Consider the following 23243-nt stretch of genomic DNA (forward strand, 5'->3'; position numbering starts at 1 on the left):
GAACAATTCTTATCACTTAATGGTCTTCCTTTTAAGTGCTAAATATACGTACTTTACTTTTCTTGTAAAAGATTCTATTCTTAAAGTAATAGTCTAGTGTTTCCACAAGTGTTTCTCATATTTGTAGAAAAGAGGCCATCACGTAGAGTCAATAGACTCTAATGGTTTTATAGCTGTGATGCTGGTATACAGAGACAAAGGTCTGAGAACTTTCTGTTTTTGAATCTCCTTAACAGATTTTATCTTCTTTTGGCAAGAACAGAGAAGATGTTTTGAGTCTGTAAATATGTATAAATATAGGTAATATGGGTAATGATTGAAGAGACTCTAAATATGCAAGTCATTATTAAATAAAACAGTTCAGAACTACTGGGCTGTATTAAATGATCAACTTTTGATGTATATGTTGTAATTTTCCATAATTTCTAGGACTGAAGTTGGTGCTAGAAGTTTTAAGTACAGTAAGACATTTGCCTTAATGTGGTTGTTTATTATCTTGTAACAAAGAGCAACATATCAATACTCCATTCAATACAATGTTACACTTGTGTGCATTTCTGACATTGACAGAAACTGGTCCTTCAGGCATATACTGGTGGTGACAGAATCATAGTTCAATCAACTTGGGTTTACTTTGAAAGATATAACATTGGAGGGCCTTCTCTAGTTTTTGCTATGTCCTTGATTTTATAAGAATAAATACATACCATAGATATTTCAAAGGCTGCTAATTTACATAAAACAATATATAAAAATCCTTAAAAAAGATTCTAGCTCATAATACTCAGTAAAAATTAGCTATTCGTGTGTGTGTGTGTGTGTGTGTGTGTGTGTGTGTGTGTGTGTGTGTGTGTGTGTGTGTGTGTGTGTGTGTGTGTGTGTGTGTGTTCCAGAATTGGTGGTTAGACTCAGAGCCTCTTCCTCTTGCTTGGTGTTTTTTGTTCATGCCTGGTGCTGAACCTTTAGTTCAGAATTTTTGCTGGCTAATTGGAGATGAGAGTCTTGGGTTTTTCTTCCCGGACTGGCTTTGAACTTTAAAGATCCTCAGATTTCAGCCTCCTGGGTAACTAGGATTACAGACATGAGCCAACAGTGCCCAGCTTAGTTATTCTTCATATCTGCCTTTAGCCTGTCTTCTATTACATTTCACTATCCTTTGTCTTATAATTCTATAAAGTATATAAATGCAATAATTATTGTTGACTCAACTATGATATCCCTAAATATGATGAAAAAATATCTGGACCTGACTAGATTTGAACCTGTTTCCTTATTTCTGAAGTTTTATAGTTTATAATATCCCAAACTAGTAGAATAAAAGGCTCATCTTAAAACAGTCACTTGAAGGTGTTTCAAGAGTGTTGGTAAAGAGAGATGAATTGCATACTTTTTCATGGTGTACTTCACTCTGTTTAAGAGGTAGAGATCTGCGGTAGCTGTCTGAGCAGTGGTGGCATACTCTGCAGTACTGGGAGATGGATTTCTTGGTGCAAAATCAGTGGACATTCAAGGTCTAAGCTGGGCTCTGATAGCCCCAGTTTTCTGGGGTGTAAGGGGACTGTAATAAGAGAATGTCTAGAATAGTGGTTGTAGTTGTTGTTTTTTTTTTTTTCCCCTGTCATGAAGCCTCTCCTTCCCTGAAGACAGACATTTCTAAACCAAGGCAGAAAGTGTCCACAGCTTTTAAATGTCTGCCAAACGAAAGCTCTCATTTTGTGCACAGCTCTATTGTGGAGAAGAAAAATATGGAGGTGCATGGGGCTCCAGGGAGGGGAATGAGCCTCTGGAAATATTCCCTCCCAGAATGGTAGGAAATGAGAAGTGGATCAACTCCTCAAGGTGCAGCCTGGAGTGCCAAATTTAGAGCTGGATCTTCGGTCCTGGCCTTTTCTATGTGAGAAAAAGTGTCAGTACTGCAATAGTAGCAAGAAGCAACTGTACCGCAGCATTAAAGAGAAAAATGAGTTTGGAAATGTTTAGTTATCGGTCTAGCTGTGCAGGGATTCTGATTCACACGACAGGACTGAGGCTGAAGTTTGTTCACCTTATTGTAAGCATAGTTTCCTGACATGGTGAGCTAGTACTTGCTTTCCTGCATCCTGGAGAACACTAAAGAGGCCGGTGTGTTGGTGTAAATGAGCAGTGAGTTATTACTGAGTAATGTATCTGGTGTGAAAATGTGAGGTTAGGATGACTGAAAACAGTCAGCCACTGGCCACTGGGGTTCAGGGATTTACAGAGTGCCTGGTTTGGGAAAACTGTGCTCAGCTGTAGGAGTCCAAAAGCATTCCTGAGTGATTGACTGAGAGTTTGCCCCTTCAAAAGGGTTTAAAAAAACATTACCATTTTGACTAATAGCAGCAAAGCCCGAGAAACAGAGCTCAAGTTAGGAACCTTTAGTCTATTTGATTCTCAGCTCATCCTGAATTGCTTAGATCCCCACAATTATCAAGCCATCTTCCCTATAGCCTTATTCAATTAGACACACATCCAGTGGCAAGTGCAGGCTGGATATGCTCATTTATTTTGTCATAATGCAACTGTCTGAAACTAGAGGAATGCTTGCAGAGAATAAGCCAGAGAATAGATGTTTTAATACTTTTATCTTTTCAGTTGGAAACTGTACCATAGCCCTTAGCACACAAAGCATTTGAAGAAGCATAACAAATTATATGTATAAAAGTAAAACTGCCTATTTTATGATAACTGAAAGACTGGTTAGATGATTGCAGATAGGACTTGGGATAGGGTATTTCTGTGCTTGCTTGCTTTTTAAAATTTTAAATTTAAAAAAATTTTAAAAAGTCAGTGGAGAGTGCTGAATCAAGTTGTTATAATTTTACATCTAAACTGATTCCAATTCACAGACTTGTGAGAGACACGCTCTTTGATCCTTTAACTGGTAATAGAAAATTCACCAATTTGATCTTCAGTTCTATATATTTAAATGTACCATATCTGGGATTAATTTAAGATTTTATTTTGGAATTTTGAAGAATTGAAAGGCTGAATTAAAATTTACTATCCATTGGAGGGGTTTGTTAGTAAACTAATACTATAATCACTAGAGAGGGAAATGTGTAGAATATCAATGAAAAATGCATTTTAAAAGCCTTTTAGAAGTTTCCATTTAGGTGAAAAAAATTAATACATGGAATACCTGCATGGTTATAAGCCACCTACAAAATTAAATGTCCAAGAGAATAATACTGATGATGCTGTTTTTTAATCACATATATATGTAGTTTCTCCTATTAGTGGTGAGTTTTGTGCTATATTACTATTTGTCAAAGTTCCTGGCAAATGTCAAAGTACATGGTGATCAGTTAACACTGACTGCTTTGATAATAGTTGAATAGCAATATGAAACCCAACCAGTGAATCTTGCATGCATGACATTTAAGAAAAGAAGTCCAAATATAGTCAGGATGATGTACAAAGAAGGAAAATGATGGAGGATCATGAGAGAGGCCAGATACTAAATCAATATACAATGACTTTATATTTTAAATATAATGTATAATAATGTAGAGAAAAAGATTAGAGCTCTAAGTAACTTGTGAGGTGGTTGGGAAATAAGTCTAGATATTGGCATCCCCAGGAAATCTTTCCATTGAAAACCTACAGGGGCCCATAAAAACAGGCAGTGTAGTACAGGGGAAGGGCATATCTTTCACCGTGGTTCAAATCTCTGCTCCTTATTCTTAGTTGTATATCTTGAGAAAGATATGTATCTCTCCCAGCCTCCATTACCTCATTACCCTGAAGGATTGTTGTGTGGCTCTACAGCAACATATATAACAGCTCTGGCACTGTGCCTGACAGATAGTAGGCCAGCTTGTTAAAAGGTAGCTGCTTTGATAGTTTTCTCTGTATTGCCTGCAGCATTTTCATATGGTGTTGGTGTGCATATCTGTTTGTCTTTCCTCTTCTTCCCCCCACAGCTACCAAGGAAGGAAGGCCAGAAAAAAAAATTGATATTCTACCGTGGTTTCTAATAGCATGCTCAGTATGCCGGGGAGGTTTAGTGTTAATCTTAGCATGTGACTGAGCCATTAGCTGAAAGTCTAAGATCAATAGGGGATCTTGGAAAGGTCAAGGAACCTGGTCACTTGGATGGAAGCAGCTATACATTTTTCAGTAGGACTCTGGTTTTAAATTTGCTAGCCATCAATTCTATGCAACAGTTGAAATGAGTTATGCTGATTTAGTCATCATACGTATATGATGAACATACATGCTATATACAAATACATGACAAAATATTAATACTTTCTAAATCTGTGATCATAGCATTAGATAGTTTGATGGACAAACTAGATCTATCTTGTCCTACTTGTTTTTTTTTTTTTTCTGGAAAGCTTTTCTTTAATATACTGCTTTTTCCTTTTTAAAAATTTTTTCCTGGTCCTGAGAAAAGTTTTCCAGCTAAAATATCCTGACAAGCCCTTAGTCTACATGCTTCAGCAGAGTGTACAAATATAGATTTATTCATTTTAACTACATCCACCTTTAGCTTCTAAAATGTTTTTTCTCACCATAATATTATTGGCAAAAAAAAGCCCTACTTCGTGAATGGGTAACTCTTCCAGCCTTGGGAAACAGAAACTAGAGGCAGAGATGAGTTGACTAGGAAGTTAATAAAGCTTTAGGATTCGACTTGCCTGGGTTCTTTCAAAGCTCAGTGAAGATCTTTTCAAATTAGCCAAAGGAAAATATTTTCACTCCAAAACTGAATTTCTTTGCGCCCCAAATTATGGTGTACTCTGGATGTTCGTTAAGCTATACAGGCTTCCTTAAGATATCCTACTGTACTTCAAATTTTGTTCAATATGCCTTAAATTGTATAATCAGTCAGCTTAGAATTCTTGTTATATGGGAATATTCATTACAGTATTTTTTATAACATAATCCATTTTATGAATCAATGTGAAAATATTTCTGAAATTATATAATATAATCTGTTTTGCAAGGCAATGTATAATACTTCAATTAAGCAGTTTGAATTCTTTTGAATCTCTGTGGTAATAAGTTTCCTCTCTCATGATGATATGTAATTAGAAAACATTTTCAGAGTTACATTGAAATTTAAAAAGGACATTTGAATATATACAATGACCTTTAAGCAAAATGCTTACCTATGTCTAAAATCTTTATTTCTTGGTGGAAGCAGATAAAGAAGGTAAAAAAAAAGCACAGTTAGAAAAGACATCTAAAATATAATGAGCTCAATACTGATATTTTAATTACTGGTAGAGAAAATTGCCATTTAAGCAGAAATAACATTGGAAATAAAAAATTCAGGCCAAGACTTAACAAATAGCAGACAGAACAGGTTGATTTTGATAATCACATTTAAACAAAGCAAGACAATAGTATGTTACTTTTCACTATTGGTATTGTGATTGAGGAATGGCTGGACCAAACTTGAACAGTCAACATTCGACTGTAAAGTCATCAGCTTAGTTGATTTACTGTTCCATCTTACTATCAGAGGAAAACATTTAATGCCTTCATTAGAACCACTGTGACATAAGAGGAATATCTATACCACAGAGTTATTGTAAAGAAAACAAAACATTTAAAAATCAGTTTTATCCTTTTAATATATAAAAAACTCAATGGAATTGATGAGCTTATTTTATACACTGAAGGGTTTTATACTCATGTACACATTTAGAATACATATATATATATATATATACACACACACACATTGACATATATATTAATCTATCTAGCTTTAGTCAAAAACCGATTTCTTTCTAGGGAGAGTTTTAAATAAATTAGTAGTTCTCATTCAACCTATTTGGTCTTGATTAAAATCCTGAATTGAGGAAAGACATACCTCAGCTCCAAAACACTTGTGACATTTCCAGAAGGGAATATCCGCCGGACATAGTTGAAATCCCCTACATACAGACTGCCATCGATCCCACAAGCTAGGGCAACCGGGGCCAGGAGTTTATTTCCATCGGCCTGGCCATTGCAACTTGGGCATGAGATGCTTCGCCTCCGCCCATTGCCCATGATGCTACTGACGACTGGAGGCTGCTGGGAAATGAACTGATTTTCCCCATTTCCTTTATATAGTATACCTGGAAGAAAGAAAATGTGTTTTTCTTAGGACAAAAAAGTATAAAAACACAAGGTAAGTGTGTTCACTATAGATTTAGTCACAATTCCATACCTCTTAGATTTAGATTAGGAAACGTTTAGTTAGGGTTCTATTGGCAAGAAGTCTCTTCAATGACTGTGAAACACTGTGAGTCCCTAAGTTCAAGTGTGGATCCTCAAACAAGACTCCACTCTTGAACTTATGGTATTCATGAGCGAATGACCATCTCTGTAGTTTTATGGGAACTCTAGTTCCTCTAAAACCTGTTGCAACTTCAGTCTTCTGAGGCCTAGAGTAAATAAATCAGCTTGATTGGTTTATTTCCTTTTAAAGCTTCTTCTCTTCTGAGGCCCAACCGGCACTTTTACTTCCCCAAATAATACATAGTGACAAGAAAGATGATGTGATAAAGTACATATATTTAAAACTGCTGTCCGTTCTGAACTTGAAACAAAACGCTGGTGTTGAAAAAAATCAAGGACCAAGAGGAAAAATTAAAAACCCAACTGCAGACATTGGTGATTCTCAAGTCTTGGCTACACCAAGGGCTTGTCTTGGGGAGCTTAAAAAGATGCCTGCATCTTACCGTGAGAGATTCTGATTTAATGATCTGCGTGCAAATTCAGCATCAAATTTTCAAAAACTCTCCAGGTGATCTTCATGTGCAATCAGGTTTGAGAATTAGCCTCTGTGAATGTTCTTTAGGGAAATAAAAGTTTTCCTAAGACGGGGGTGAGAATGTTGCGGGGGGCCACTGACTGAGACTCATTGTATTTATAAACGGTTTTGTTAAATGGTGCCTCCTATGTACAACTACGTAAAGAGAAAAAAAATTAAAAGCACTAAAATGAACTTGCAAAAAAAGTTTGCCTAATTGTTGATCAATGTTCAAAATATTACTTATTGACTTGGTTGTTAAGAATGTTGTTTTTTTTCTTATGAATTAATCATTTATGTTTTTGTTAGCCTTTAGAAATGTAGCTTATTGTCTGTAAAGCTACATCGTTTCCTTTACTTGAAGACCTAATAATTTTTCATTCATTGTTTGAGTTAAAAATACTTTATGAGACAGCAACAACAACAAAGGAAAAGTTAAAAAGGATTGATGATTTCTATAAAATGTATACAAAAATTTTAATACATTTACTTGGTATTTAACTTCAGAGATGGTTCTACTTTAGGTAATTTCCCATCTTTACCAGGACTCCTAAAGATATCTGTTATTCTGGATGAATCCAGTTTCTTGCACTTTGTACTGTATGGTTTAATTAACAAAAAAATATGCAATAGGATATTCTTTGGTTTCCCTGATCTTTTAAGTAAATATGTAAACCACTTGCTAAAAAATACTATAGGAAACAAACAAATAATACTAAGCCTCTATAATTGTAAATTGTAATAGAAGCCTATTTTTCTTCTTTTTTGGTTTGTTTCGTTTTGCTGCTTTTGTTGTTTGGTTCTAGAGATTGAATCCAGGGTCTCAAATATGCTAAGCATGCATTCTTCCACCCCTGATCAACAGAAACTAGTGTAATTCTATTGGCTCACACCTGTAATCCTAGCTACTGAGATCTGAGGATCTTGGTTCAAAGCCAGCCCACGAGACTCTTATCTTCAATTAATCACAGAAAAAGCTAGAAGCAGCTCTGTGGCTCAAATGGTAGAGCAGTAGCCTTGAGCAAAAGGAACTCAGAGACACTGCCCAGATCCAGAGTTCAAGCCCCAGGACTGGCAAAAAAAAAATCTTGCTTGAAGTCTCATATAAAAACGTATGTAGCTGCAGTTATTCAAGATGTCAAATGTAACAAAATTATGCTAAAAGATTAGTTTATTATTTAGAGTGATTTCTGCTTTCAAATGTCAATAATCTTACGAAGACAAAACGTGAGTCTGTCTGCTTCTTTGAGAAATTGGCAAAGGAATATTAAGCACTTTCATAGTAAGAAAGTAGATTTGAATTGAGATTGAAATTTCATTCAGTTTCCCATTACTATATATAGATCAGTGGTTCCACTTTGGTTTGATATACATGGGATGGGCAGCTGCTACATATTTTATGATACTGCTTGATGTGTTATTATCTGTATAAACCACCTGCTGCTTTGACTTTAGAGTTGCATATGTTATATTTATTGGGTGTTCTACATTTCAAAGCAGTTCTCAGAGGTAATGATGATACTTCTTAGCAGATATACTGTTGAAAGAATAATCCCATGAAGGTACAAACAGCAAACTTGAGAAAGTATTTTTTTTCTTCTACTTTGGGGTAATTTTAACTTGAAGAAGTGATCAGAATAACTATGTTCCCCTTAGAGCTCAGCACATTTTAGGTGGATTTTGTGATTACTTTTTTAATGCTTTGCTATTTGAGTGATGTAATAATCACAGCAAATTTACATAAATAAATCAGCAGAGGTAAAACAGGTTTATTCAAATTTCAGGAAAATAATTTAAATAAAGTGGGATCATAACAAGAGATGAAATGCATTTTTCCTTAAATATTCAAAGAATACATTAATGATATTTAAGATTCTTCTTTCTCTGATTATGTTATTTGACAATTATGGAAGTATAATTTCCTATAAGAGCCAGTTTTGTAATTTTCATCAGAAGACTCTTACAAGTTAACCTACTGCTCTGTCACACCTGACTTATTCAGTCATTGCTTTGAATGATCAGCCTTTCTTGATTCTCCTCTATTATGACAGAATAGAAAGATGAACATTAGAATACTCATTTCTGTGTTTCAGGGTAGCAGCACAAAACACCTGTCACTATCTACATTTTTGCCTTCTCGTCTCCCGTGCCATGATTACAAATCACTTTGTTTATTCAATTAGACACATGCCACTTCAGAAAACTGCTATTTGTCAAACTGTTCTTGGATAAAATTCCAAGTCACAATCAGTTCACCCATGACTTAGGTTACTTACATTTTAAATTAATATATGCTTTATAATTTATAATACATTTGAAAGAGAATTTTGGGAAGTTCAGTTTTTATATCTGATTAATATCTTAATATATTTTTGTTTTAGAAAATGAGCCTCTGTGTATCCATGTATAAGGATATACATGTATAAGGATACACATATACATGTATATCCTTATTATATAAATGCATATATATATACATGCATATACTGCATATACATCCACAGAATATCTAGAACTTTCCTAATATACCTGAGCATAATATAATACTGAAGGAATTACAGAGACCTCTTAACTACGCTGGTTTGTGATCTCACCGGTGAAATCCTGTAACTAACTGGTTATGAAATTTATACACTATTCTCATCATAACTAAATGCATTTAGAAAGGCTCCCTGAGTTTTGTTTATGAACAACTTTTGAAGGGTTATGGAAATATGTGCAAACAGTATACAATATAATTTAAAATAACTTAAGAGCAGCTAGGAGCATGGTTGGCACATGGCTTTGCATATTTTGAAAGACCATGGCAAAGCCTTGTGTTACTCAGGTAACAGATTGAAATGACCACTGATGACAACTGATGATGATTTGTGAGCAGCTCTGAGATAGCACATCGAGAATTAGGAGGTCCCCTTGCCTACGTTGTGTTGGGTGTGGCCCTCGCTATAGGCTCTGCTATCAAATTCCTGGGGTGCAACCTGAACTGTATCCTGATGTTCGAGACACAACTGGGTAAGAGGATGAACTTAACAGTTCTGGGAAGCAGTAAAGGTACAAAAAGTGTTTCTGGTTCCTTTCTTGTACTGCTAATTTGCTAAGCAACATGTAATATCTATCTCTTAGACGTAAGACCCTAGCATTTCCTGGGTGGTAATCCAGTAGATGGAAGATTGCAGTTAGAGGCTATTCCATGCAAAAGTTAGCTTCTACCTGTCTGAAAAAGAAGCTAGGTGTGACAATTCATATTGGTGGCCTTAGGTACTAAGGAGGCAAGGTAGAAGGAGTACAAGCCAGTCAAGAAAAAGCATGAGGAGGTTACAGTAGGTCACTTTTAAGGCTTTGCTTTAAATTATCTGATATGCAGAGTTACCAACAACATTTTAGAAACAGAGTAAAGCCAACAGCAGTTGTTTAATAGTGCTCTTTATGAAAGGTAGCTGGTCATTCTTTGTCAGCAATGTATCTCTTGCTCTGTGTTGTCTAGAGTATATTCATTGACCATATTACCAGGTTTTTCACAGGTAACATGTTTGCTTTTTCCTAAGATTATTGATTTGTATCTCCCTAGTATTCACAAAGTTAAATAAATGCAAACCCGCTTTGAATAGGGTATATATATATATGTACATATATACATATATATTTCAAAAAAGAGTGCATTTTCACTGTATTTGATGTTGGTGTAATTTGGGGAAGGGAAAGGAAAAAATTGTTTAAATAGCAATGCAGGTTGATCCATTGCAACCATGGGATGTACAAGATGCTACGTCAAAAAAGCAACTTTACTAGGCCGGGGGTGGAGGGAGTGTAGTTGTGCAGGTGGGAGGAAAGGGATGGTAGGGGAAAATGATAAGAAATGTACTCATTACCTTGCTCATGTAACTGTAACCCCTCTGTACAGTATTTTCACAATAAAAAACTTATTAAAAAATCAGTGCAAACAGAACTGAAAAAAAAAACCCAGATACTCATAACAAAAACAGTACTTGGACGGTTCTTTTAAAAAACAAAAAGAATTACTCTGACTCCACTTTTGGGAAAATCTATAAAGACTTTTCGTTCATACTCATTGAATTCTGTTGAATGAGCCCCTTGCAAGGTGAACTTAGTGGAGATCATGCTCATATAGAGACCGTTCACTGAGGACCCAAGTTGGTCACTTACCTTCTAATGGGAAAATGGTTATGATGATGAACATTTTAAAGTTCAATAAAGATATTATGTAGTTCCACTGCAGCCTTTTATATTGGAAATATTTCTTTAATGTTATGTTCTGCCGGCTTTAATCCTACAGCATGCACTAAGTGAAATGTGGCTACAGCCTAAGTGTGGATATGTGGCCAATATCTCCGAGTGAACAAGATCTCACCATTCTGAACGTCTAGGACGTGATGTTTGTCTAATGTCCAGCCACCCATGTTGGAAGCATCTAATTCATAACCTTGCAAAACGGCAGTCCTCTTCTCCCACAGAGTCAGGTCCAAACACGACTCATACTCATATCCAACTGACACTGGAATGAAAACAAATCACAGTTCATCTTCTCAACTACAGAAGGCAAGGCAATCTATTATATAACTTTGAAAAAAGCCTCTTTTGCAATTACATTTTAAAATTGTTATCATTAAGGAGTTATACAAAGTTATTACAGTTCTATAAGTATCATGATTATATACGGAGACTATATTTCCACTTGCTTATGTGCAGTTTATTTTCTATATAAGATGAACAATTTTCATATGGCTGATATAAAAGGTACTTCTACAAATGGCTTCCAAATGTTATTTTCTACTGATATAATAGAAAATGAGTATTTCCCCCCATATCTCTTTCCATAAGAGGTTCATAACCAATAATGAAGTCTGACTTGAGTAACCAGTTAAATAATTAGATAAGATAAACTAGTCCCAAATGATGATTCAATGGTAACTAACTATAATATTTGCTATATTGCAACCATCTAGAGCTGTTTAGTTATTAAGACAATTTCATGATGAAAAATACTAATAAGTAAGGCTCAGTTGAACAAAAGAGATGGTTACACGATAATACTTTATTTATATATATCAGGAATAAACAATAGTAGCACATTAAAATACATAATTCACAGGTGAAAAACTTCAGAGTTAAACATGGAACATGGGTTTAAAAACTTAGAAAAAGTAAAAGGAGAGATGACAAGAATCTGCTTAATTAATAATGCATGATGAAGCTGGATGCTGGTGGTTCACACCTGTAATCTTAGCTCCTCAGGAGGCTGAGATCTGAGGACTGCAGTTTAAAGTTAGCTTAGGCAGGGAAGTCTGTGAGACTTTTAGCTCCAATTAACCACTAGAAAACAGGAAGTGGCTCTGTGGTTCAAAGGGGTAGAGTGCTAGCCTTGTGCAAAAGAGCACAGGGACAGAACCCAGGTCCTGAGTTCAAGTCCCGCAACCGACAAAGAAAAAGCATATTGATATTATAATATAAGATACATTTTATTTTTAGGTAGAAACTAACAGAGCAAAAAACATGTCATCCTTTAGATTCTCATGTTCTGACTTGAGCTTGGAGCTACATCAAAACTTTGATGGCCCTAGCCAGTCATTCTATGAAGCAAGTGGCTTGATAGTTTTTAAGGTCATGCTTTCACTGAATTGACGGCCCTAAAGGCAAAATAACTGAAATAACTCTTCAATACCAATTCTGTCTGATGTCCTTTTAAATATCATTATGAGTTGAAACTCCCTCAGTGTGAGATACAGAACCCATAAAAAGGACAATGAAAGTTTGGAAGGTAAAAATCATAAAGAAAAGGAAAAAAAAAAGGAAGGTGAGAGAAGAATATAAACAAGAAAACAATAAAAAAGGATGTGGTGAACTAAAATCTCAGAGCATTCTTCTATGATATAATTTCAACCTGAAAAACACATCTAATTTTTTCTTCTTGTTGTGGTATGGACTGACCTCTTTTCCTGATCTGAGATCTAAGGGAGCCATTGACCCACTGCAGGTTGCCATCCATTTAGGATACTTCTGACTTTCAAACAACTTTTTCAATGTGGAGGAGATATACATAGAACTTACCAACAGCTTCAGAGAGTCCATAGACCTTCTGATTATATGCATCTGTTTTATCCCATATGAAAGTATAGGCCAAGTTTGGTGAGGCAGGGAACCACTTTTGGAAGAGTCTCCCAACAACAGCTACCATAAGATGCACCTTCATTAGGTTAAACGGTATAATGGACTGGGTCATGGTGATCTTGAGAACCGACTTATATCCTGCAGCTCTGGAACTCAGGTAAGAAAGTTTCAAATCTGTTCCTGGAATTGTGGTTTCTTCATGGAGGACCTGGATTTGGACAAAGCAGAAGCTTCTACCTGTGGTCATTTATGTATGCCTTCTAAGGAGAATATATTTAACCGAACCTAGCAGAACACCTAAAATAGGACAGAGAAGAGTCACTATTCACAAATAACGTGTTCATGCTGTTCTCTTCTTCAATAATTAAAAGTAACTGCTGGCAGCCTTTTCCCTCCTCCTAAAAGCCTCTTGTCATTTATTCTGAGTTAATCACACCTCAAGTGCTCCTCTTCATGCAGGAGATACAGTGACTGTACCATCAGGCTGACATGTACCGTCTTGTTAGTTTGGTAGTCACAGGAGATTCTCACTAACCCGTCTTTCACCCCAGTCACCCTGGGGATTAGATCTGACATTTGTAAGATGGTTAGCTCAGAGCAGCGATGCAGCCTAGGTCAAAGATCTGGCCTACCTCACCTGGCTCCTTTAGGAATTAAACCTATGCTGTGGTCCCATCAACCTCTGTAGCGATCACTGCTAGTGAAGCTAGGTATGACACACAAAAAAGACCAATGCTATCTGGGCTAAATTTCGACAGGTTCCATATATCCATGTTTAGAAGTAATGTTACAATAGCATGTTCTCCTGCAGTTATTTTTCTATATCATCATAAATGCCGTAATGCTGTATACAATTTGTCTCAGGGAGCACCTAATACGGAACTGAATGTATAGAGAAGACAATCCTGATATACCTTTGGATTTGAAACTGGATTATATAAAAGCAAATAGTATCTGCATAATGATCCCTTCCTTTATAAAATGTTGTAAGTCGTGTCTTTCAGCTTGAGTGTTAAGCCATCAATGTGACTTAGTTCAGTGGCAGCCAATGATTTGTCAATATGGCAAATATTATATTTTTTCCCTAAAGAATTAAGATTTTGTTCTACCAATGTTCCTATTCATTTGGTGAATACTAACAACCCTTCAAAAACTTACCCATGTATGATAAGGTGTAAGGCTATCCATGTTCAAAAACCTGCACCTGGAACCCACCACTTTTTTTCTACTAGAATTCAATAGTATTCTTAAAAAATTCCTGAAAACACCCCAATCAAGATTCATTTTACAGATACAAAGGATTTTCTTTCCAGGTTGGGAAATCTTGGAAGAGTGATTCAGGCTTCAGTAGTGTTTTCCCCTTCCTCCAAAATTTTTCATGTATAACAGCTTGGAATGATAATAATTGCCATTTCCAAATTTGAATAACATAAGTAAAATCCCCAACAAGGATGCAGGTATCATTCAACCATAAACAATCACATGATTAGAAGTAACCCAAATGAATGGACTAAGCAGCAAACTTCCACCCTGACCTATGAGTCAGTGCTGGCAAGAATTGGGATGTGTTGTAAGGTATTGCATTAAGAAAGCATTGCTATAATAGATACACCAGCAGGGATTTTCCTTATCAAACATGCAGACTAAATTCAGCCACAGATTGGTCTTAAACAAAGATAGTTTATGAATGTATAAAGAACCTTTTCAGAGTTACAATATATTCAAGGAGACTATAACATTTAAGACTGACTACTATTATAAGACTGTACAATGTAGGGTAAATACAGGGAATTCTTTTAGATTTAACCCCATTAGGGTGAGTTTGAAAAACAGACTTCTGTGAGTCCTTGGTGGCCCAGAAAATTTGTGTGATTGAATCCTAGAGTGTATCATTTATTTTCTCTTCATTTACTTCCAAAATAATTTTCTATAAATTTGATTGGGTTTTTATGTGTAAGAGAATCTTCCTTTAATATATCGTCCCTAGGACCTGCTAGGAGTTGCTTCTCTATTTCAAAATATCATGTGATATGACTAATTTTAATAACTGATTATTGTCTCTGTCATCATTAACCTACTTCCTTGGAACAAATATGTATAATTTAGTTCATTAAAGCATCGTTTCCTCTATGTAATTTAACCTTATCATATTCTATTACATTAGTTGGAAAAATATAACCTGCCAAAATGAGAAAATAAGCCATTAAGACTACTTTTGCCAGCTGTATCATCTGCGAGCCCCATTTTTGACCCATTAAATACTCAGACACCTCATCTTGCCAATTCCACCTTTCCAATCTCTGTCTAATCTGGTCCTGAGTCTCCACTTCTGTTGTGGTTGAGTGAGAGAGGCTTTGGTCATCTACGAAAATACAGTTAACAATAGCCTGCTCATTGATTTATCTGTCTTCTGTCAATTATGCATTCTGCCACTTGAGTTACCTTCAGAACAATGTCAAAAACAACAATTGGCCATGTATCTTTAGTGTGGATTATGCTCTCCTCCCTTTTCTGCCCAGTCACTCTTTAAGGCGAACCTCCTCATTGTTCCCTTCTCCCTTCACTTACCATATAACTTCTCTTTTGAACCTTTAGTTGTTCATTCAAATCTTTACCGTATTTACAAAGCCAGAACCCGTATTTTCTTCTTTTTATCTTGGTAGAGTACATGCATATACATGATAGGCCCTTAGTAAATTTTCTATCAAATGTAGAAAACATGAATGAGTGAAAAAACCACCTCCATGTATTTATGGACTTGTTGGCTGTGTGAAAACTATTTCAATGGCTACATTTCATTAGAAACTTGCCATCTATAGACAGATAGTGCCCTAGGTTACGTCTATATTAGGGATAATGTATTGTAATAATATAGTATATTATAATCATATAATAATTTACTGTAAGATGGACCCAAGGAAGATGTATTTTTAGTTTATTAATCAAATAAGGTTCCAATAAAGTCCCTAAAGGTCAAAGTCTGCTTCACAATTACTGTCACTGGGGTATCACCTATGTGTGATGTCATTTTTATTGTTCATACTACAGACTTTCCTGGATCTCCTCCTGTCATCTCTGTCTACAACCTCAAAGGCGATCTCAGCCAATTTTAAAGTGTATTTATATCTGATGACTAAAATTTATACCTTTAATTTTGACTTTTTCTTTTTTTTTTTTTTTTTGGTCAGTTGTGGGGCTTGAACTCTGGGCCTGGGCACTGTCCCTCAGCTCTTCAGCTCAAGGCCAGCGCTCTACCACTGGAGCCACAGCGCTACTTACGGCTTTTTTTTTTCTTTTTGCTTATGTGGCGCTGGAGAATCGAACCCAGGGCCTCAGGCATGCAAGGCAAGCGCTCTACCATTGAGCCACCTTCTCAGCTCAAACTTTTTCTTGAACTTATTATTCTATGATAGTCCCTGCTTAAATGTCACCTGTCAAAGAGATTTTTTTTTGGACTACACTGTGTAAAATCATACTCCCAACAATTTACCATTCTCTCTCTCTCTCTCTCTCTTTCTCTCTCTCATGCTGGTCCTAGGACTTGAACTCAGGACCTGGGTGCTTCCCTGAGCTTTTGTGCTCAAGGCTACCATTTGAGCTACAGCTCCACTTTGGGATTTTTGATGGTTAATTGGAGGTAAGAACTTCATGGATTTTTCTGTGTGGGCTGGCTTTGAAGCATGATCCTTGGATTTCGGCCTCCTGAGTAGCTAGGATTATAGCTGTGAGCCACCAGCACTCAGTTGCTTTATTATTTTTAAAATTAAGTCTTAGCAGAAGTTGACATATCTTTATTGTTTAGTGTATCTCTATTCTTATTACTTGGTAAGCTCACGGAGAGCAGGCACTTTATCTGATTGGCTTACAATTTGTTCCTGTTTAACAATGCCTGGTACAAAACAAGTATTTGGTAAATATTTGATGAAGGAATGTGACAAAGCTGTTGTATGTGGCTGTACTTTTAAGACAGCTTATTTTAACTTAGCTCTTTATGCATCAAATTTGCTGTCCTTCCTCTAAGATCTGAAAATTCTTTATAAATTCAAGGGAAGAAAAACAAGTCCCCAGATATTTCAGTAGATGAATGAACAATAAATTTTGATTATCATTATTTTTAAAGTTAGATGCTTTTTTTTCCTGTGGAGAATAAGGCTTATGAACTACAAATTATTGAAGCCTAGGACAGCATATCAGGTTTTGGTAATAAGATCTTGACAAAATTAGTATTTTATTTCCAAAAACCATCTTTTCCAAACATTTTCTAAAATGTAAAATATGTATGCAAGCATGCACACAGACACAGACACAGACACAGACACACACCACATGCTACACATTATTTAGGCTAGTATGAGAATGTTGTAATACTCCTGAAAAATTTCTTTGGCAACCACATGATCCAAAAGTCTTTTGGATTGAAGTAATGCTGGCTCCACGTCTTACCTGTGTTTCAGGAATGATGGGACTGTCTTCAGGAGAAGATCTAAAGAAGGTAGATAAAGGTGATGACACAATGATAGGATTGGGCCTCACAAACCCACTGAGGTCGCAGCTGGGAATGTCATTCTCTTCTTTCTTCATGACTAGTGTGTCCATCACATAAAAGACATTCCAGGGAATCCACACAGTATGATACTGAGTGAGGAATGGGGACCGTTCGAATACCAAAGTTAGAGAAGCTCCACCATTTGCCACCAAGTCAAACCTAGTAAAAAAGCAAGATATGCTTAGGGAAATGTCTGTATTATCCCACATAACTCTCAACACTCACTTCCGTCAACTGGTATGTTTCTAAAGAAAATCGACATCTTGAGATGTAGTTATACATAGAGGAATAGTAAAAAAAGATGATAGAGTGAATAGTATATGTATACTTTATTCACAAGTTTAGTAATATTTTTCCAAATTTGCTTTGTATCTGCTCTTTGGAACCAGCTGAGTCAAACTTGCAGACATTATATTACTGCTAAATATTTTAACATGCATCTTCTAAAACAAAGAACACTCTCTGACAAAACCCGCAACATTACATTCTGCTTTAGGAAATCAAATCAACTAATTGAGTATGGGGAGAGACAGGTCATCCTGGGGTACATGGGAAAATCTAGTCTGAAAGGAAAAAAAAGACATTTTTTAAAAGAAGTGTATGAGTAGATGGCTTTTAAAATCTCTGCCTGGCGTTATTTACCATAACTAAGATATGGAACCAACCCAGATGCCCCTCAGTAGATGAATGGGTCAAGAAAATGTGGTACACACACACACACACACACACACACACACACACACACACACACACACACACACACACACACAATGAAATTCTATGCCCACATCAGAAAGAATGACATTGCCTCATTTGTTAGGAAATGGAAGAACTTGGAAAAAATTATATTAAGCAAAGTAAGCCAAAGAAACACAGGTCCCATGGTTTCCCTTATTTGCAATAACTAGTATATGTCTAGGACAAGCAGAAAAGGTCAAAAGGTATGTACATTTGACCATATAAGATGATGTTAAGCAAGACAGGGAAACAAGAGGTTTTATCTTTGTTGCTGTTCTTAATGTACTTATAATGTATTAGGTGATTTTTTTTTGTTTCTTTTGTATGTTCTTCCCCCAGGAATAACTTGTTTTAGCTGTATTTAATTCTGGTGCCCTGCATCTTGTATATACACTTCACTTTTCTGATTTGGGGAGGGAAAGGGAAAAAAACAAAATGCTTAAACAGGCATACAGGTTGACCCATTGTAACAATGCGATGTACAAGACACTATGTTAAAAATGAACTTTACAACTTCATGGTGGGGGGGAGGCAATAGTTGGGGAGGTGGGGAAGGAAGGGATGGTAGAGGAAAAACAGAGGAGGAGGCAACAATGCTGATAGGAAATGTACTCATTACCTTACTCATATAACTGTAACCCCTCTGTACAGTATTTTTACAATTAAAAAAAAGTTAAAAAAAAAAGACAAAATGTGCAGAAAACAAAAACAGGGACAAAAAGGGTACCCTCCCCTAAAACCCAAGCAAACAAAACACAAAAATAAATTTAAAAATCCTCTTGTCTCCAATAAACTATTCAGAAAAAGCGAAAAACAACAACAACAACAAAAACCCAAAAACCCAAAACCCAAAAACCAAACCAAAACAAAAATTTCTGCCTGTACCTGGTGCTGGTGGCTTATGCCTGTAATCCTAGCTATTCCTAAGGCTGAGATTTGAAGATTGCAGTTCAAAGCCAGCTAGGGCAGGAAAGTCTGTGAGACTCTTATCTCCAATTAACCACCAGAAAACCAGAAGTGGCGCTGTGGCTCAAGTGGTAGAGCTCTCGCCTTGAGCTGAAGAGCTCAGGACAGCAACCAGGCCCAGAGTTCAAGCCCCACAACCAACAAAAAAACAAAAACAAACAAATCTCTGCCCCTGTACTTTCTCAGGGCTTTGCAATCTAAGCATTGCTGCTTTCCCGTTAAAAAGGAAAATAAAATATGATGGGTGATAGTTTTTTTTTTTTTTAAGTTTAAAACACTCCAAACAGAGATAGTGTGTTGGGACTAACTTACATTCCATCCTGGCGGGTAATAGTATATCCATATTCTGGGTAATGGAAAAATGAGACATTCACTCCAATAAGTGGAGTTCCATCTGCAGTTAGTACTTGGCCTCTGATGACAGATGCAAGGCTGTGAAAAAAAGTAGAAAAATTGAGTGAATATCTGTCTTGTCTAGCCTACATTATCATGATTTATAGAAACTCAGCCTGAGGATAAGATAACACTATCATATGAAATCAAGTGTTATTCACAAAAACCAGACCTGAAATACACCCAAGACAAAGCTCTTTTTAATTTGGTGTAATTTACATTCTCCAAATGCCTTGTGTTTACTCTGGCTTTTAATTAGTTGTGATCTGTTTTTTTCTTTCTTTCTGAGTGTTATCAAGACCAGTAGTTTAGAGATAAATGTTTAAAAATGATAAGCTCTATGCTTTCTCCATAAGTCATCTGTAGGACGTCCATGAAGAAAAGTATACTTTCCAATTAATTCTGAAGCAATCTGTAAATCTGCAGGGACCAAGAAGTATAAGATTTAAGGGGGCAATAAGGAACATTTGTGCAACAACTTTTAATCAACTGCTGGGTCTAACGGCATTAATGCTGTGAAATTACTGCAGACCCAGGAGTTCTAGTGTAAATCATCTTCTTTGGCTCAGTGAGACACGAGACACCTGCTTTCACTTACTGGTTTATTTTCAGGTCATTACTGCTCTGAAAAGCACCAAACAGCTTCTGCAACGTTACTGCCATGCTGTTAGCTGTTCCATTACATTAATTCATAATTTATATTATTTAAGTGAGCTCAGCTGAAAAAAAAAAAGTGCACTTCTGTTTTGCCTTTTGGGGTCTTTTCATTGTTCCTTTTGAAACGTTTCCAACTGTGCTCACAAAATCAACTAGTTAAATGAGGATTTATTGTTCCTTAATGGAATGTCCTGTTATGTCTCAGGTACTGAAATTGACAAAGTAGGTGAACTGTGTCAAAAATGCTCGAAATGAGAACTTGGGTGAAGAATTTGCTGAAAGCAGAAAATTGGTTATTTTTTTTTTTTTAAAGTACTTTCCTCAAACACACCATCACGATAAGACCCCTACACATCTATGTGAGGAAATGATGTGGTAACCTTTTATTGAAAGGACTTTCTCCAGGTATCACATGGGTGCTATCAGAGCCAATCAGAAAACTGATTCGATCATAGAAGGATTTGGCGGCTTGTTGAGATGGTGATTGTAAGCTTTGGCTAATGATGTCCTGAGGATCAGGTAACCCACGGCAGAAAGGCTGGTTTTGGCAGGAGCTCTGTAAACAGCAATCGGGATCCATACAGTCAATGAGACCATCTGCAGGGGAGGGGGGGGGGGGGGGGAGAGGGGGAGGAGGGAGGGGAGGGAGGAAGAGAAAGCAAACCAATAAGAGAATTCTTTTTATGTTACAGAATAACGTTTGTCTGTTGGTTGGTTTGATTCATATCAAGTGATTTTCATTTCTCTATCTGAAAGCAATTTCTATGAGGCAAAATCTTTGAAACTGGATGAAATACAAACATAGTACTGTATCTGCTTTCATAGAGAGTAAATATTTGGTTTGGAGATGGTTGAAAATAGTAATATAACACTTCTGAGCAAGAAATAAAAATTTCTATAACAACTTATTACTGTGAAGTAGCATTTTTTTTTTTTTTTTACAAATATCATTACTCAAGATAGTGCTGTGAAATAATATGTAGTGGTTTAAAGTGTCATGATTCAACCCTTGTATCTACTATAGACAAGCACTAGTAGCTAATACAGTGAGTATTAGGATCTGGCATAGGATAAAATGGAAAAGAATTTGAAAAAGAGCTAGAAAATGAAAGTTTGTGAAAAGAGGCAAATATAAGTCAAAATATAATAGATGAGATTAGCCATCTTTCAAGGACACAGCTTTCTGAAGGAAGGGCAAAGTGAGTTGCAGAAGAAATTAAAGCATTTTTCAAATTTGAAGGAACTAACCTGAATGCCTAGTATGCCCCTTCTAAAATATAGTAATTGAAACATAGACTGCATAGTTTCCCTCATTTGTAATAATTAGAACGTGCCTATAAATCTACAAGTAAGTCCAATGGATAGTAAAAGACAAAAAAATTATACTTGGACATGATAAAATAAACAGGACTCTACACATTCATACAGTGGGAACAAAGGAGGATATTCTTAGGAGAGGATGACAAGGGCTCAATAGATATGTGCATATGATCATATGAAATGATGTTTATTAAAATGAACTCAAGTAATGGAAACAAGAGGGTTTTTTATTGTACTGTTTATGGTTCTTTCTTTTTTTCTCTTTTTGTTTATTCTCTTTTGTCACTGTTTTTGATTTCTGTACCTTTTGTCTTGTATATAAGTTTATCTGATTTGGGGAATGGGAGGGGAAGGTGAAGGACAGAAATGGTGGGACACAGGGTGAACCAATTCAGCAGTGATACTCCATAGACACTATGTTAGAAATTAATTATACAACTTGGAGAGGGGAAGTGGGAGGGGCAAAACTGGGACAAAATGAGGGAGGGGGGTGACATTGTTTCAAGAGAGATACACTCATTACCTGTCTTAACTGTAACCCCTCCGTACAATAAAAATTTTAAAAATAATTAAAAAAGAAAAAAATGGCATATGTGAATGAGCCATTTTAGAAGTTATAAATCAATCATGAAAAATTATCCTACAGTGTTGATTACCTAAAAAGCTGTAATGGATAACAGAAATTAACTAGTGCCTTCTCTATGAACATGAGAAAGCAACTGTAGTTGTCTGCAGTCATGTCCTATAAAGTGACAGTGCAGTCAGAGATTTGCTGCATGGGAAGTTTGGTAGTCCCATATGATTACAATAGAGCAGAGAAATTTCTGTTGTCTAGTGAGGAAGCCATCAGAATATTGTTCTATAAGGTATCTATTATTCAAACGTTTGGAGCACTAGGCCTACAGCATAGCTAGACATAGAAAAATAAAGCACCTAGAATTGTGTGTAGAAGACTACCTGACAATAACAATAACTGGTTCTGTTACTAGTTTATGTATTTATTGTGTTATCATTTTAGAAGGTATCCTTCTCCTTCATGATGGAAAAGCTTACTGTACAACAGTGTGTGTTGTGTGTTGTTGTACCAGCAATGTTTTATCTCTCCTGGCTATAGCAGGAAGCCATGTCCATCCAGAGACTGATCTCCACCATCTAGGTTGTGTAAAACACTCAGACATTTGCCTAGTGACAAAGTCATCTGGTGATGCACTTGTCAGAATAGATCTCCATCATTGAGTGATTCAGGATTGCAGTTTGGTGTGCAATAAATCACCAGCCCATGAGTGAGTGAGTGTGTTAGGTTGACAGTGTGCTGACATCAGCCTTTAAGGCCATTATTTACTGACCAGTTGAGTACATACATTTTCATCTTCATCATCATTACATTTCTTAGTGTAGAGAAATTAAAAAAAAACTTTACTCATTGGGAGAAGTGACAAGATAAGTTTACAAATCATTGTATTTAAGCATGGGTGTAACTCAAGTACTAAAGCATCTGCCTAGCATGCTCAAGGGTCTGGGTTTGATACCAAGACCTACCAAAGACAAAATAATCCCCCCCCCACACACACAAAAAGCAAACAAATCTGCACCTTTAAGTATTAGGTATCAGTGTGGTGATCCTACTATTATAGCAAATTCAAATGAAAATACTTAAATGACTTTTATGCTTTGGTTACACAAGTATTTTTTCTAATAACTTATTTTTTAAAAATGAGTCAT

General features: G+C 36.1%; 1 protein-coding gene across 1 annotated transcript in view; it reads right to left on the reverse strand.

Annotated features, from left to right (window-relative positions):
* The window catches only part of Tenm3 (teneurin transmembrane protein 3), a 325821-nt gene that overhangs the window by 42863 nt on the left and 259715 nt on the right, over positions 1 to 23243 (reverse strand). The window contains exons 13-18 of the mRNA XM_042699846.1: positions 20582 to 20798; positions 19464 to 19583; positions 17345 to 17606; positions 12842 to 13109; positions 11145 to 11288; positions 5849 to 6098 (exon numbers count right to left, since the gene is read on the reverse strand). Coding sequence (XP_042555780.1) covers positions 5849 to 6098; positions 11145 to 11288; positions 12842 to 13109; positions 17345 to 17606; positions 19464 to 19583; positions 20582 to 20798 — 1261 coding nt within the window. The remainder of the gene's footprint in view (positions 1 to 5848; positions 6099 to 11144; positions 11289 to 12841; positions 13110 to 17344; positions 17607 to 19463; positions 19584 to 20581; positions 20799 to 23243) is intronic.

This window comes from Dipodomys spectabilis, unplaced genomic scaffold (assembly GCF_019054845.1).
Source record: "Dipodomys spectabilis isolate Male_0828 unplaced genomic scaffold, ASM1905484v1 ptg000009l, whole genome shotgun sequence".
In the NCBI taxonomy this organism is placed as follows: Eukaryota; Metazoa; Chordata; class Mammalia; order Rodentia; family Heteromyidae; genus Dipodomys; species Dipodomys spectabilis.